Source organism: Maylandia zebra, linkage group LG13 (assembly GCF_041146795.1).
Source record: "Maylandia zebra isolate NMK-2024a linkage group LG13, Mzebra_GT3a, whole genome shotgun sequence".
NCBI classification, from domain to species: Eukaryota; Metazoa; Chordata; class Actinopteri; order Cichliformes; family Cichlidae; genus Maylandia; species Maylandia zebra.
This window is the reverse complement of record NC_135179.1, coordinates 12,203,146-12,219,928: the sequence shown is the minus strand read 5'-3', so window position 1 is coordinate 12,219,928 and position 16,783 is coordinate 12,203,146. Positions and strand designations below refer to the sequence as shown.

The 16,783-nt window shown below is 40.2% G+C and overlaps 2 protein-coding genes across 4 annotated transcripts in view; one reads left to right on the top strand and one right to left on the bottom strand.

Annotated features, from left to right (window-relative positions):
* Positions 1–9,025, top strand: part of map3k21 (mitogen-activated protein kinase kinase kinase 21) — a 30,212-nt gene extending 21,187 nt beyond the window's left edge. The window contains exons 6-11 of one of the 3 annotated variants that reach the window (XM_023153522.2): positions 231–353; positions 1,186–1,281; positions 2,667–2,817; positions 4,779–4,873; positions 4,973–5,803; positions 5,892–9,025. In XM_023153522.2, coding sequence (XP_023009290.1) covers positions 231–353; positions 1,186–1,281; positions 2,667–2,817; positions 4,779–4,873; positions 4,973–5,803; positions 5,892–6,265 — 1,670 coding nt within the window. In that variant the 3' untranslated portion in view covers positions 6,266–9,025. Of the gene's footprint in view, positions 1–230; positions 354–1,185; positions 1,282–2,666; positions 2,818–4,778; positions 4,874–4,969; positions 5,804–5,891 lie in introns of all 3 variants that reach the window. The other 2 variants (XM_023153521.2, XM_004551443.5) reach the window with 2 other exon arrangements.
* A 989-nt stretch (positions 9,026–10,014) lies between these two features.
* Positions 10,015–15,818, bottom strand: il22ra2 (interleukin 22 receptor, alpha 2). Its single transcript, XM_004551442.2, has 6 exons — positions 15,070–15,818; positions 13,863–13,977; positions 12,481–12,665; positions 11,911–12,056; positions 11,022–11,179; positions 10,015–10,506 (listed from the first exon to the last, which is right to left on the bottom strand). The coding sequence occupies exons 1-5, from the start codon at positions 15,131–15,133 to the stop codon at positions 11,030–11,032; spliced, it is 660 nt and encodes a 219-aa protein (XP_004551499.1). The 5' UTR covers positions 15,134–15,818; the 3' UTR covers positions 10,015–10,506; positions 11,022–11,029.
* Between the last annotated feature and the right edge of the window lie 965 nt (positions 15,819–16,783).

Sequence of the window (16,783 nt, the reverse complement as noted above, 5' to 3'; positions counted from 1 at the left end):
AGCAAAATAAAAAAGTTAAACCATATTGTATTTTCCAAGCTTTTAGCCTACACTATTCAGAAAAAATAAGCAAACTAACACGTCCAGATTAAATAATCACTCTGATGTTGTTGTGTTTGCAACATTTGAACTGTGTTGGAAAATCTAACTATACATATCAAACTGTAATCACTCAAACAGTAACTCCTCTGGGATTATAATAACTGTTTTACTTGTCCGGCATATTGCAGACTTCCAGCATAAGATCACCGTGCAGGCTTCGCCCTCCATGGACAAAAGGCGGAGCCTTCACAGTACCAGCTCCTCTCCTCCCAGCAGTCCCACACTTATCCCTCGTCTACGAGCCATTCAGCGTAAGTTCAGTTTGTGTTTTTGCATATTAAAGAGTCCCTCAGGTTTTCTTAGTCGTGCTTACTGTCCTACCTTGAGTCCAGCCTGCTCAAATGTAAAAGAACCAAAGAAATCACATCAGCTCTGAGAATTTCACAGGAACTGGGAACATGGGAACAGTATCATGCACAATGACTAGAGCCATGTGAACAAAAGCTCCAGAGGCAGAGGCAGTTGTTTGAACAGTTTTAAAAAGATGTTAGTCACACACCAACGCCCCTGCAATAACTGGGACAAATTCCTCTTGTGCATTTATGGTAGGTGATAATACAGATAGGGGTCTTCTCTGTAACATAGGAGGCACTGAAAAATCAGAGTACTAGAAAAAAGACGTACATTTGTATACAGATCCATGTGTTTAAACTTAGTCTTAATTGATGCTTTGAGCTACAAGATTAGACAGGTCTGTGCTATCCAAGGAGGAGGTGTGTTTTAGAAGCCTGTATTTAGTGCACACAGGATTGTACACTTTATGAGGAATCATGTATTTGCAGTTGTGTACACTGATTTACTTCAGCATTTTATTAAATCTTTATGCATAGCCATATGATACATAGCAATTGAATAACAGCCCTGTTGACATGGACACCTATTTCTTGCACATTTTAAAGTCAGTTTTATTTGCACCAGCCATAAATTTCATTCATACATATAAGTGTAAATGTTTATTCCAACAGATAAACATTTAGACTTATTTATGGCAGCACTGGCTGAAGTGCTCCACCTTCTGTTTTGTAGCATTAAATGCTCTGTTTCACAGTGCTCAGGCTGTAACATGTGCATTTCCCTCCTCAGTGACATCCCACAGGCCGAGGGACAGTTTGTATGTTTACCAACAGGATGTTGATTTGACCAGCGAGGTGTCAGCCTACTCTGGGTTCAGGAGGAAAGGCAAGGAGACTGGCTTCGCTCATGCAGCGTGAGGCGTTGCCAGTAGCACTGAGTGCTGTGTGTTACGTGTGGCTAACTTTAAGTGTTGAAAGTGGTTAAAGTTTCCAGTCAGTGATTTTTCTCTTGCAGATTGACAGCATTTATCTGATGTGTGGATCATAACAAGACTTTGGTGTTTTCTACTTGTAAAAATGTTTTCATCAACCTTAAAATCAAATAAATTAGCTACACAGTTCATGCTGCAGACATGGGCCACGGAGCTGTTTCTTTTTTCTTTTTTTTTGTCTTTGAATTCTACAAATGAATTTGGTGGCAGCTTTCTTTGGCTCTTGTCTGATGCTGTGACATAATTGGTGGATGCTGCTTTTGCTGAAGTTCATGACAACTAACCAATACCAGTAAGAGGATCTTAAAACAACACTGCTATTGGTTGCTGTTGTTTTTCTTTTTGAATTGTTCTATGATTATCACTGTCACGATTATGATATTCACTCTGAATCTTCCTGAATCAGACATTAAATTAAAAGACTCGAAAGCCATCTAGTGTATAACTTTTGAACAACAGTACTCCAGGGGTTTGGTGTTTACCCAATGTTTTTTACCGTAAGTACAGCGGTCCCTCGCTATAACGCGGTTCACCTTTCGCAGTCTCGCTCTTTTCCTGATTTTTTTTTTTTTTTTTTTTGGTGCAATTTTGCATGGTTTTGTTTTTTTTCTTACAACGCTTTGTGTTCTGCGTCCTGATTGGCTGTAGACCATTGTCAATCAATCTCGTGCGGTGTCTCCTCTACAGTACAGAATGCGTTCAGCTTGTCAAATTTACATAAATCTTCGATCGCTAGCAGTGTGACTCTGAAGTGCTGTACTGTATGTCTGTAAGTTTCCCCCCCAACAAACACAACAATGTCAACAAAACATTTTGCACCATCAAAGGCAACCGCGGGAGCCTTTGGTGTCATTCTATAATACTGGACTTATTTTTCTACAAAGGTTTGAACTTTGAGAGTATTTAAACAAGAGAGAAAAGTGTGAAAATGTTCATATCTGTCTGAGAAAAGTGTATAAGGTGTGTAGCGAGGGGTTTTACAGCCTTAAAACATCTATAATAATTGTAAAAATAAAGTTGGCTACTTCGTGGATTTCAACTATCGCAGTTTACTTTTGGAACGTAACCCCCGCGATAAACGAGGGACCACTGTACTTCATAATGCTTCTATGGATTGATTAATACCAGGATTGTACAGATGGCAGAAATCATTTAATAATCCTACTAACATGTCTAGTCCATATTTCGTGTGAGGACTGTCTTTTGGTCAACAGCAGCTTGCAGGAGTTGATTGATTGGTTTGTTTATTTGTAAAACTTAACAATCGCTGCATTTACAGTTACTCAAGATGAGAGCAACCGTACGTGGGGCCGCAGCTCCCCCTTCAGGCCAGAGGAGTTTGATGACGTGAAAAAGGGAATCAAGAAGAAAGGAAGAACCTGGGGACCCAGTTCAGTACAGAGCAAAGAGAGGCCTGCTGCCGCTCAGAGGTGAAGTGTGTTTACACACAGGAAAAAAAGCAGGACAGTCACGTTTTACTCGCACTGTGTAGTTGAAGACTTAAAAACAAGCTTGTCTAAGTCAAATTTTCAAAGTGATGAAATAGTTTTTGACTCTTCTTTGTGTATCTGATTCATGCTACATTTGCAGAGTCCAAAAAAAACTAAAGAAGTCATCATTTGTATGCTTCTCTAAAGGACTGCAGATGGTCAAACATCTCAAAGTCTCATACGATTTAAAAAAAAAAAAAAAAAAAACGTTCTGTCGGAAAATGTAACATTGCATTCGCACAGGGATGGTGAAGTAGGGCTGCTCGATTATGGCAAAAATGATAATCACGATTATTTTCACTGAAATTGAGATCACGATTATTTGACGATATTTATTTAACCCTTTAAGACCTACTATAGAACCAAGTCCACCAGAGCTTATATTTATTTTTTACATGCTGTAGTGCCATTTGTGGGAGCATTTCAAGTTGCTATACATCAATACAACTGTTATAGCCCATATTTTAATATGTATGCATTAAGTCCATAGTAATTACATAAATTGCAAAAAAGTGCAATAAACTACAAAAAAATTTGAAAATCGCTTTTGTTTTGTTTACATATATTTCTACTTGGAGAAATTTAAGAGGTTTATCCCTCAAAACTTTACAATAAAGTTGCAAAAAATAGTTTCCCACCACAGGAAATTTCTTTTGAGTGTCTTCATAGTTTTATTATGGAGATACAGCAATTTTTATATACTGCAGGAAAAACAAAACAATCCTATGATGCAAATTTGCAAAGAAAACAGCATGTGCATCATTTCACTGTGGGAAGTGTTACGAACAGCTGATAGGAACGGCAAAGCGTGTTTCTGGAATATTATGTTTTTGTTCCTGCAAGCGCTTTTTATGCAATTTTTGCAAAGCTATATGTGGAAGGAAACCGTGACCGAGGACAAGCTGATGGCATCAGATGTAAGTACAACTCCTCCGGTTTCATATGCAAAACAAATTATTGCACTAGCTTACACGGTTCAGGTTCTACAGGGATTTAAAAATAGTTACGCAAAACGGAGCGTGCTGCTCTGACCGGCTTTAAAGGGTTAACAATGACTTTAAAAAAATAATATAAAATGGTGTGCAACACCACTGAAGTTTTTTTTTTTTTTTTTTTTTTTTTTTTACCTCTCTTTTCAACCAACGGCAGTCACTCTCCTCTCCAAATAACTTCTGCTTAGCTTTCCGAGCTTCCCTCGGGTCCTCTTAATCAGCGGTCTCCAACCTTTTTTGCGCCACGGACCGGTTTATGCCCGACAATATTTTCACGGACCGGCCTTTAAGGTGTCGCGGATAAATGAGGGAGGGGCTAATAATCGGCTCAGTCATTTTTAATGATCGTTGAAAGCCCAGATCGTAATCGTGATTAAAATTCGATTAATTGAGCAGCCCTATGGTGAAGTGAGCATAATATATACAAAAATCTAAACAATTGTAATTTATAATCAATCCTTTTATAAAAATATTTAGATGTTAGTAATCTCTGTACGTGTGATAATGTTTGTGCAAAGTTTCGCTCAGATTGGCCAACCTGTTAAAGAGGCGATGAAGTATATACAGACAAATGATCATATGCTACGATCATTATAGTAAGAGGATGGAAAGTTTCATGCACTGTGCTGCACTCTGAAACTCATCCGTCCAATAATGGTTGGATCGCATGGGCACAGTGTGACACACATATGTGTCACAAATAGAAAAGTAGAATGACAGGAAGCCGATGCAAATAGCACACACGAAGACACTGTCGCCTCAAAAGATGACATAGTAATGATATGGAACAGCCTATGCAGCACTAATTTTGCTCGACCTTGTGGTCAGCGTGGTGCATGAAAGAGCATCTTCAGTCTTTATATATGTAACTAATTCTGCAGTGTACCTCACTAATAATTCTTTTTATAGAGTGCGTCCTCTGTCAGATGGCAGTAACCCGTGGTCCACCAGCCTGGTGAAGTCCCAGAAGTCTGTCCCTCTTGCTGCCCTGTTTGCCGAACAAGGTGAGCTAAAACTGTGGTGACATTAAATTTGTTTAAATGGTGCTTGGATTTATAAGGAGCAGGTATTTATTGATATTTCCACTTCTGTGTTTTTAGCAGGGAACAGTAAAGATGAGACTTTCTCCCAGGAATGTTCTGACAGCAGCTCCAAACCAAAGCAGCTCAAGTTCCCCAACCAGGTGTACATCGATCTACCTCTGTGGAGGGACGAGCAGCAGACTCAGATTTGCCCTGGTGGAAACTGCGGGACAGGAGATGCTGGAGTGGGATTAGCAGGTCAGAGCGGCCAACCAGAGACTCCAGACGACCCATATACCACCACATCCACTTCATCCACCTCAACTACCCCACAGCTTACACCCACCAACAGCCTGAAAAGGACATCGGGTCGCCGCAAGACCGACGCTGTGCTGTATGGCTGCGGTTCGCTGCTGGCTTCGGTTGTGCTCGGTTATGACATCAGGGAAGCCCTGAAAAACTCAGCTGCTGGCGAAGACTGCGAGCCCCCGAAAGAGGAGAAAGAGAAGAAAAAGAAAGAGGGCCTGTTTCAACGCGCAACCCGTTTCCGCCGCAGCACCTCACCACCAAGTGGTCGCTCCCGTAAAGACGAGGGAACGTCAAACCACAACTCCCCCCAACCTGTCAATCTTATTTCCATGTCAGCCATCATGGAGTACAACTCCACCAAGTGTCTCTTACAGTCTGAAGCGGAGATGTCGGAGTCTAACCCTGTGAAGGCTGAGCATGTGGCTGTCAATCATCACACAGAGCCATCCAGATGCAGCCCAGCAGCAGTTCCAGAAGGCCAGAGTAACAAGACTGCAGCTAAAACGCAGACAGCGGTGCAAACCCAAAGCCAGCCGCCAGAGCAGACCAACCACAACCCAGCAGCACGTCTACGCAGAAAGAAATACACCACCAACCACAACAGTGAGTAACTAACAAAAAGTGAGAAAACTTGTATATACAGGTTTAAAAAGGATTCCCACTCCAAAAATGTATCTCCGTTTGTTCACAGCCAATGGCCTGCCCGCTCTGCCTCCTCCAGTCACACAAAAGAAGCAGGAGAAACAAGAGAAGGATGGAGGGCCAGAGAAGCCCTCTGGTGGAGAGGCCTTCACAAGACCGCGGCCAGTGTCACTCAGGGCCAAACCCCACACCTGGGCTCTGCTGCGAGGACGCAACAAAAGCTACTCCCTGGGTCACTATTCCGGAGAAAAGACGGCGCAGAACCTAAACGTGATGCTGTCCTCAGAGGTAGGGATGGGCTGCTCCCTGCTGGACATGGACACCGAGGGCCAGAAACGAGACTGCACCGTGCCGCTCTGCCGCATTCAAAGCTCTCCTGCACGGCCCTCTGTCTTTGAGCTGGACAAAGAGTTCCTCTCTTAGAAGTCTCGAGAAGCGAGCTGCTTGCTGGTGGTTGTAGCTTGTTGCTCACAGCCTAGAATGTTCAGAACTTACACACACAGAACTCCTGGAGGGTTTAGAAGCAGGCTGCCTTTGTTTCTATTTGATGAAGTTCTATACAGAGCGATAGAAACGGCTTTGTCGCAGTTCTAGCACATATTCTATGTTCTAGACTGCAGCAGAGTCTGAGGCTTTTAGAAAATTCCTGAGTCACAGGTGTTCCAGTGTGTTTCTTTCTAGTACACACACACGGGGTTCTGAAACCAAGGCAGAACTTTCCAGAGATGGATCAGCAGCTCTTCCTGTGATCATCTCGGTGCTTGACTGCTGCCTTTGTTTCCCCATCCTTTCCTCGCTCTTGTCACCCCCCACCCTTTTCCTTTCTCGTTCTATCGGTGCAGCTAAACGTTGACCGCTGCTGCAGCTTTCTCAACACAATACCCTCACCTTTTTATTTATATATATATTTTTATAGGTAATTTAATATGAAGAGACTTGACCTTACCTTAGAAACCAACAGGACACACATTCCATGTCAGTTTCAAAAAAGTGTGATCACGCTTTTAGATTTTTTAATATTTTTTTTTGACTTAAAAATCATGCATGCATGTACCCTTAAAACATTGAACAAAAATATACTATGCCTTGTTTGTAAATATTTCTTTTAATCCTTTATCGGCCTAATGCTGGCAGTTTTGTTTTCTTTTATATGGCATTAATGCTGTTTCATGACTGAGGCAGCAATGCTGCAGTACAGTTTGTTCTTGGGCAATAGATTGGTGTTTTCGAAGAGTCCGTGGAGTAGTCGAGAAATGTGTCTGTTAATTTGTTTTCATGAAGAAAAATGTTTTCTTTTTTGTTTGTTTGTTTGTTTGTTTGTTTGTATGCACAAAAACATCTGCCACACAGTCTGAGGAGAGTTTATGATGAGGTTCATGATTACAAATTGTAGTGTAGTCCACCCTAGGAAGGGGAAGATGGTGGCATTCACTTAAGAGACACGATTCATGTTTGTATGGTTAAGATTCAGACCAAAATCTTAGGTTTAAACACAGATTGTGGTTTAGGTTCAAATAAAACAGCTGAGCCATGTTTTAAAGCTCTGTTACACTTCCTTTTGAAACACTTGAGTTTTGCAGTCGGGGTTACTGTCACATATTTAATTGCTGTCCGTGAGTACACAGGAACAGATCACATTTCTGGACTACGTCACGTGTTACCATGAGGCCACGCTGTCTCGAGGTAGATTACATACTGGACCCGGGTAGAGATGCATGTGTGTTTCCACCCAGAATTCCCTGAATGCGGGTAGAAAACTGGAAGTCCTTCAAAGCAGACCTGGAATCTTCTCGTTTAGGAGTTGTGGTCATGTGTTGATAATATGGAATATGGAGTATTTATAGATGTTTTTTCTTTGTTAAAATTGTCTTTATTTGGCACACTGCAGCAGAGCGGGAGGAACGCATCAGCCGTGAATGTTCATGTGAGGGAAAACCCAAATAAACTGCTTGGATGTTTAGGATTTCTACAAAGCCCATAAATGTGCACACAGGAGAGTGTTTACTTACTGTTTAGAGCATCAACTGCACAAAACTGCAATACTTGTACTGTAAACCTGATAAATGTGTGCCTTTCAGCTTTGTCGTTTAAAAGCTCGGTCACTCAGTCATAGAAATCAGCCCCAGTTTGGTTGGTTTGATTCTGTGATAGCGCTGTTACATGTAACTGGTTTTAACGTTTAGTTGAGTCAGGTTGTCGGTTGTATCTGTTTCTCTTTGTACACTTTTTATACAATGTTAAGCAAAAGGTTTTTGCATTTAGAAAATATTCCGAGTCAAGACACCGTTTGCCTTTCATGATCATGCTAGTTTTCCTCAGTATTCACAAAGGGCTTTGAATGTTGATTTGTCAACATGTTTCTTCCAGACTTGTGTGAACTTGACAGTATGCAGAGCTGATAATGAAGGATATATGCTGGACCCAATGCCACCTGTAATTGTTTAGTAAGTAAATTGAATATAAAAGTGGCCCACTCAAGTATTCATTTACTAAAAGATATGAATTTCCAAATGGTGTAAATATAACTGATTGCTCATGTGTATCTCACTGTGGCATTTTATCATTTCCTGTGTTGCTGTGTTTTATGACCACTGAATTCAGAGCAGCTCTAAACACTGTAAAGGGCCTTACTGATCATAGGGCTGTTAAAAGTGAAATAAATTAAGGGCATCTTTAAACACCAGCATGCACTGCTGCTATAACACTGCAGACCTGAAACATTCCCAGACACACATGCCAATATATTTTACAAACTGCAGCAATAATATTCGTGAATCCAGACACTGCACATTCAGGCTGTGTGGCTACAGGACCAAAATTCAGCTCTATCAGCACTAAGGCCTCTCAGTCCTCAGGACCAAAACTACTAAATGAACTAGCTGCTAGTGAGGAGTTCCTACAAAGAAGGCGACTCCACATGAAAACGCCACAAAGATCCTCAGTGTGAAGCACTGTAGCTGAAAGACCCACCGCCCTCCCAATCAAATGAGAACTTCCTGTTAAATGCAGTGCTTCCTTTAAATCACTGAACACGTGTCACGCTGACTGTGTCACATTGAGCTTAGAGTACGTCTGTTTCAGTGAGCGCTGTTTGATATCATTACAGTATTTGTCATTTCATGCCTGATTGATGAAGAGTATCCAGTTTATCAATGTTTTCAATAAAGTCTAAGTCGAGACTAATGTCATTGGTTTGTCTTTTTTTTTTTTCCAAACACAGTTTAAAATATAATTTCAGTTTTTTGTGTCATCTGAAGATGATTTATGGGGATTCAATTCAACTAGTAGTTCAGCATCATGTTCAAAAGTTCCCGAAGATGCTGTGAAACCCTCAAAAAGCTGAAAGCTGCCTCTGCCTACAGAAGCAAACCCACCAAAGCGTGGCACAAAGACTGGATGGTTAAAGGACAGGGCCCAGATTCAAAGGCAAGACAGTAAAGTTCATGAGATGGTCTTTTTTTCACAGCTATGAATGGGAAAGTAGCAACAACACAAGACTAAAATAATTTCTGACGCAGTGAGGTGAAGCTACTGTTGGTGAAGACCCAAAGCCCAGACCTACACCATCAGAACATGGATTTGTATTATTATTATTTTCCAAAGTCCTGCCATTCAGGGTAAAAGAAAAAGTAATCATTCTTAGACAACCATCAAAAACACATGGTTTGAAGCTCAACTGCAAGTCAGTCACCCTTGATGACCTCAGAGGGTTCAGTCGCTACTTTTAAATCTTCCTTAACAAGCAAGCTAAGTGCACAGATTATATTATTATACGACACATAAGTATAAAAAATATCGTAGGGTTTTTTTTCCTATATTTCAAAGTATTATGTAGACTCCTAGCAAAAGTTAAAAAGTCTGACTCTTGAAATCTGAAGGCACCACTATGGTGACTCTGTCCTTTAAGTTTGTATTCACTGTCGTCTTGGAATAAATCTAAACTACAACAACAGAGTAACACCAGAAAAAAACACACTAGAATCAAAGTTGCTGTTTTTGCATATTACTGAGCTTTAATTTAAAAAAACTATATATTCATGGCTGCACAAATGGGCGTAACACTATACCTTTGTAGGCAATAAAATACAAAGAGGAGAAGACGATGAGAAAACTGCAAAAACACCACCAGCTTTACTGTTTGTACAAAAAGGGTCCAACTTACAGGACAGAGGTCAATTTCAACAGTGGATTTTATTTGTAGTGTGATACATTTAGCACAGTACATTCTCATACAGTTTTCTTTTAGCAGAGTTTTTTTCTTTACAAAAAGCTCTCTTAAAGACGTTAAAGCAGCATTCGCTGATCCTCACTGCTGGACTGCGTGCGAGAGGTATGAGGAAACAGACATAAGTTGAAAATATATCTTGACCATGTGTGAACGAGCACACCAGATTGCAATAATATTTTTATGATTTATGGAGAGGAAAAGCTGCCTGTGAGTTCAGAATATTTTGCCATGAATAGAAAAAATTTAAAAAAATACTCTTTAAGTTTAAAAAAACAAAAGCAATCCTCTTCCGGTGAACGTGAAAGTTTGCCTTCATATGAGGCCTTTAATGCTTTGTACAATAAAGTGCATCACTTTTACTTGCACGGATGTGTGTGGCTGTGGCCGTCGAGGTAGCGATGGATATTTAAAGCTGAAGGGATGGCCGATGCTGTGTCTGCAGAAAAGAGAATAAAATTCAACTTTATTGTCATTGCACATGTCACAAGTACAAGGCAACGAAATGCAGAGAGAAGGAAATCAGCAAACGGAGCAGTTCTGTTTTGTCTCTCTAAAAGATCTAAATATGGTGAAAAGGGCGGGGTGAGCTGGGGTAATTACTGTCATCATGTACAGACTCATGATAGGATTACTCCTCCAGGGTGTTTCTTTCCCCTCCCCTCTATCTCAAAGCCTCGGGCGATTGTGATGTGACAAATGATACTAGACATCTCATCCGGGTGATCTTTTGTTGCAGCAGTATTGTTGGTCATCAACAATACTCTCCAACGGGTCGGTGTGCAGGCAACTAAAACACACACCTGCAACAGTTTCTCACAGATATGGCGGCTTTGCGCTGTGGCAGGAATTTGCATCAGTGGTGATCTACAGGAGCTAGACACGTCTCTACCCTGCAGCCGGCACGACATGATACGATGCAATGATGTGATATGAGGGAATGTGTTTTTATACCTGTGTTGTCAGAGGGTAGTGACGCATTTCAGAGAGCTGCGGGCGCTGTGCTTGCCCTGCAGAGGGAGGACGATCTGAGCTTGGAGGCAGTATTCTTCTCTGTGATTCAGGTCCTTCAGAGTCAGCTTGTGAGAACAGCACTTCATGTCAAACACCTCCTAAAGGAGAGAGAGATAAAGAGAGAGACAGTGAGTGTCCACCAGCCCTCAGCGGTAACGGGCGGCTGGAAGCAACAGGTGGTGCAGTTTGACAGAAAATTTCAAGAACTACAGGCGGAAAAAATGCAAATTGTTTTGTTCTTCTTTTTGTTGTTGTTCTTGTTTTGTCAATCATCTTTTGCTGCTCTTCCTCTTCTTCCTTCTCTATTTTGGAACTGTGCACCGATTCCACTGTAACCTTTCAATTTTATTTGTTCTAAGCTCCGGGAAAAAAAAACAAATTAATTTTTGCATACTGCTGTGACGGCAACTGTTTGTGTTTGTGGAAAAAAAACTGCACGCCACCTTCTCTAAAGTGAGTATTTGAGTGTCACAAACAGCGAGGAATGAATTGACAATGAATAATTTACTAATGTTTACAGTGAAACCTGGAGAAAAAAAGATGCAATCCGGTGCTTATCATAGAGAAAATGCAGTGATTATTGATTATTATTTCATTCTTAAATGTTGAAATGTGTGCTAAAATTGGGGAAATGTAGAGATTTCAGCATGTTCAGCTGTTCTGACTTAAATTCCCAATTAAGTGTGATTAATTTATCACAAGTGCACAAATCAAACACAGTTTTCCCATGGAATTACATTCAGGATGTAATGAGTCTAAAATAAACCCGGCCTAATCAGTGTGGAGATGGATGCGCAGCAGGGTGTTTGGTGTGAGTGTGTGTGCGTACTTCTTCTCCACTGGGGTGTGTTAAGTAGATCTTGTAGTACAAATTGCTGTGCAGCTTCCGGACCAGGTCTCGGGGGGGCTTCACTCGGACCACAATGGCTGGTTGTTCGGTTACATTCAGTCTCAGCACAGGGGGGCTGATTTTGGCTGCATGGGAAACAAATTTCTTTGAGCTTATCCGCAGAGCGATGAACACACAGTTGTGAGAGCGTGAAGCAACGCAGAGGAAAAGAGAGGAAGCAGCGGAGAGTATGCTGCTGTTGTTTTTAACTTAAAGAGGGAAGTCTAAAGAAGTCATGTGACTGTGATTGGATTGCAAGACAATGCAACCTGAACTTTGGAGCTTTTTTTTTTATCTGACATTAGTTATATATAGTTTGGAGAGAGCATTTTTTAACTTAACTTAGATCTTTGTTATGCTCTATTTAAATAGCTGAACCAGCTCATGAGTGTCTGTGCACCTGGCTTCAGGCTGTGCTTGCTGCCATACGTTCCTGCATCAGTTTGGGGAAGTGAGAACGAACGGAAAGAGGATGCAGACAATGATGCAAGAAGTTGTGTAAACACTCACTGTCCCAACGCGGGCTGAATCTGGGGGAGAGGGCCCAGGCTGATTTGCTGCTGGTGGCCACAGACACAGCACCAACTCTGGCGTAGTACCACTCTCTGGGCTCAGAGGTCATGTCGCTGAGGTCACAGTGGTGCTTCCGGATCTTTTGACAGCCTGGCACATCGATCCACTCGGGCTCGCCATAACTGAGGGAGAAGACATAAACACAGAGGATGGTTATTTCATCCTGTGCAACCTACCCAGCATGCTACTGAGGGTGCTGCAATAATATTAACACAGATACTCTGACTCATTGAACCAACAGCAAGAAGATCAAAACTACATTTCAAGTTTGAAAAACGTCGTCATGAATTCCCTCTTACTTTTGCAGTTTTGCTTCCACCACCATAAAATCACACTTCCTCCACAGCTCTCTCTCTCGGTGTACTTCGAGACCGGTTTCCGATCTCAAATCTCAGTTTTCTGCATTATTCGCTGGCTTATTCGCACCAATCTACTGTTGTGTTCAGCGCTGTCGGCCGCTGTTTTGTTTAGTCTTTTTCAAAAATGACCGCTGACAAGAAAGCCTCATTTCTGCTGTTCAATACCGAAGAAATGTAAACTTTTACAAATTATGCCAAACTGCAAAGGCTTAGTTGTGTCTCTAATAAAAACCTCTATAACTTTGCTCTGCTTCACTTCAGCAGCATCAGGTAATGTTCATATATTGATTCGTGATTTTTTTCTGTTTTTGATCTGCTGCAGATTATTTTAAGGCGGTTATCTGCTATAAAAAGCCAGGACTCGAAAATCTCCTTCATGTTTTTCTTTGGTTTATCCTCCGTTACAAAGGTGTCTGCTGTGATGCTTACACCTCCGATGAAGTCTGACAAGTGTCAGCTTTGTTTTTATACCTAGATATTAAAAAATATGGATATGTACTGACAAATGATCAGAATTATGTTTCTGACTGTCTCAGTGAAAATTGAATTGAATCAAATCGAATCGAGACCTTGTGAATCGAAATTGAATCTGTTATAGAAATCAAAATTGATACCCAGCCCTACTCCAAAACTCAGCAAAAAAAACTGTATGTCAGGAGCTTCGTGGCACGAGTCAATACTTTACTCCATGTAGTCTAACTCAGTAAGTTCCACCTTAACTGCAAAACACTTCATTTGCTGATACATCAGTAATAATGATACAATGATCAGATATAATGCAGAAGAGGCAATGTTTCGCTGCTGAATGAATGCTTTTATTTTGATATTTTGCAGGACTGTTACTTGTAAAAGAGTCTTGCTTCCTTTTTTGTAGTTAAAACTGTGCTCCTGCACGTACGTGTGTGTGTGTGTGTGTGTGTGTGTGTGTGTGTGTGTGTGTGTGTGTGTGTGTCCTCTCACATCTTCCACTGGACGTTGTACTGCAGAGAAGAGTTCGTGGTGGGTGGAGTCCAGTTCAGGATGTTTTTATAGTCCACTGAGTCAAACCTCACCTGGCTGGGTCGAGGCAGTATCACTGGAAGTGTGAAAACATAATGAAGAACAGTCTGGGTTTATGCAAAGACAATGTCCATACTAATGTGTATTATTCAGAAACATAGTAAAGATAATGATCACATACACAGAATAATAGTATAGTAAATACTGTAAAGGTAAATGACAACATATAAAATCTGTTAATTTTACACTCTGAAAGGCACTGAACCCCAGAATTTAGTAAGAGTTTTCTAAGCTTTTCACATTACGCTGCATGGATTTTATAGAGGGCAACTTGCAAAGAAGAAGATGCTTTTAACATTTCTAAAAGATCAACAGCAGCTCCTGTCCAAACTTAACACACTGCAGTTAAATTATTAGTAAAAAAACAAACAAACAAACAAAAAAAACCCGAACACACAAAACAATACAAATAATTCTCATGGCAAAAATCATCTTTTTCTCACACCTTTGTCTGTTGTTCTTTCTGAACAAACACAGCAGCGTCGGACCAACTTTGTTTTCACTCCCAACAATAACATTACACTTCATTCTTTATTTCAACAAGTCTAGACTTTGATAGGGTAGGAGCAGGGGTAGGAGTTAATAAGTATGTGTATACTTCTTCCTACTCCTTTTCAGACCAAACAATTGTTATTTCATGTTAGACGAATGTGTTTTATTTTATTATATTTCTTTTTTGCTTGTCTGTACAAATACGTGTGTGTGTGTATATCTACACATATATTCGTATCCGTAAACGAAAGTACATGTAGACGAGTATATATTGGTTTTTTTTGTTTTTTGGTTGTTTGTTTTATTATGTCTGAAATAAATAAAGATACAATACAATCACTCAAAAAGTGTGTTTCAGTTGTTCAGGATTTACTAATGAATTTTAGACTAGGGAAAAGGTAATGAAAAAGTAGATTTCTAGCAGAAGATGCTGTAAGTTCTGCTATTGGTTGGTTTGGTTTTCTGTGGCACCAGTAAAGTTATACTTCTTGGTTTTATTATGGGAGCAGTGAGGTGAGGCAGATGTAAATCAGCCTAACTTTAGATCAAGAACAGCCCTAAACCACATGTTTTACATGGAAATAAAAATACAGAGAAATAAATTCTAAGAAGTTACCTTGTGCTGTGACAGAGATGCCCAAGTTGCCCAGCAGCGCTGCTCCAAGCAGGAGAGATGTCATGGTGTTTATGTGGTTTGTGGACGACCAACGTGCAAATGTTCACAACGAGCCACACTGGACTGGTGCTGTTGGAAACACCCTTGCCTTTAACATGCCATCAACTTCCCCTGGCGTTCCTTATATGGCATTTGGACACAGATATAGGATATAGTGTTACTTATTTGATGTAATAAGATGTTTTTTTTTCCTGTGTTTTTTACAAATCGTACAAAAGGATCCAAAACAAAAAAGTGTCAGATCACGTTACTTGTGTGCCACCCTAATGTGTGCTAAAGTATTGAATATCATGACTTTTCTGGGTCATTCCTGCCGAAGTCAGTTTTAAAACACAAAAGACACAAAGCTCTTACAATAGCAGTAAACCTGAGGATACTTGAGTCCCCCCTCATTCTTTGTATTCTGCTAGGAAAATGGGTTTACTGAAACTCCTTCTAAACTGCTTTTACTGCATTAGCAGTGTGTTTGGGATTTCGGTCATGCTTAAAAATTAAGCTGTTGCCAATCTGATGCTTGCGATGTATTGTTGGTACCACAATCTGATGGCACCTTTCTGTGTTCATTATTCCATTTTTTAGCAGTGCAACTTCTTTTTCAGCACTTATCCAGTTTCCTCAATTTTTTTAGGGACAGAAGTTTTCACCTTATAGCTCTTTACAAATCACTTTGTTGGCAGAAAATACCACTTTATGCCTACCAAACTGTTATCTTTGGCATCTTTGTATATTTACTAAAGAAATCAGATTGTATGCCTTTGTGATAGGCTGCCAATAACAAAGTGTAGAAGGCTCTGATTTAAAACTGGCTATTTGCTAAGTGTGGGCAGGTTCAAGGACTGGACTAAAATTTGAAAATAAAAAAAATTGCGTGAAAAACATCAACACAACTTAAAATTACAATATTTTGTTTGGCAAAATTGTGTCAATACAAGGACACCAAATATTGATATTTTATTAAATAAATTAAAATACTCTGGGAATACTACTCCTCCCGAGATAACATTAGCTAAGGAAACTTATTCGAAGCTAATGGCTTAGACACCCCAGCAAAAATAGGACAGCAACTTCATTGCATCTAGAATAAGTGGCTGCGTGGTGACTGTGTTGAATTTCTTCACATTCTGTGACAGATTGTGGCGACTAAATAGTTGTCCAAAGCCATTCAACGGGTTACCTGATAAGAGGTGAACTTTCCAAAAGAAGTCGCTGTCTGCCTTGGATTGACTAAAATCACTTTCAGGGAGATTGTTGAAGGTTTGCAAATAAATATGGTCTATTTTCTAAATGCAGACAGTTTTCTAACATGTTGCCATCTTTGTCAATGAGCACAACGTGAGGGAACTCAACTGGCTGGCTGTTGGTTGCATTCTGGTTACATTACTGTATAACAGGAAACTTGGTCAGCATATTGGAAAATGTTAAAAGTCACATTAATTTCATATTGTGAGTGAAATATTGTGCTAATAATAATAATAATAATAATAATGTGGGTGTCTGGTGATTCCCACCTCATCTAAAAATAAATGAAAAACCAGCCAATATTGAAGCAAAAACACAGACATGGTCATTTAGAAAGACTGGAGAATTTAAGTAATCTATTGCTCAAGATCACTTTCTTTGTTTGTTTGTTTGTTTTTTTAAATACAAGAAACTC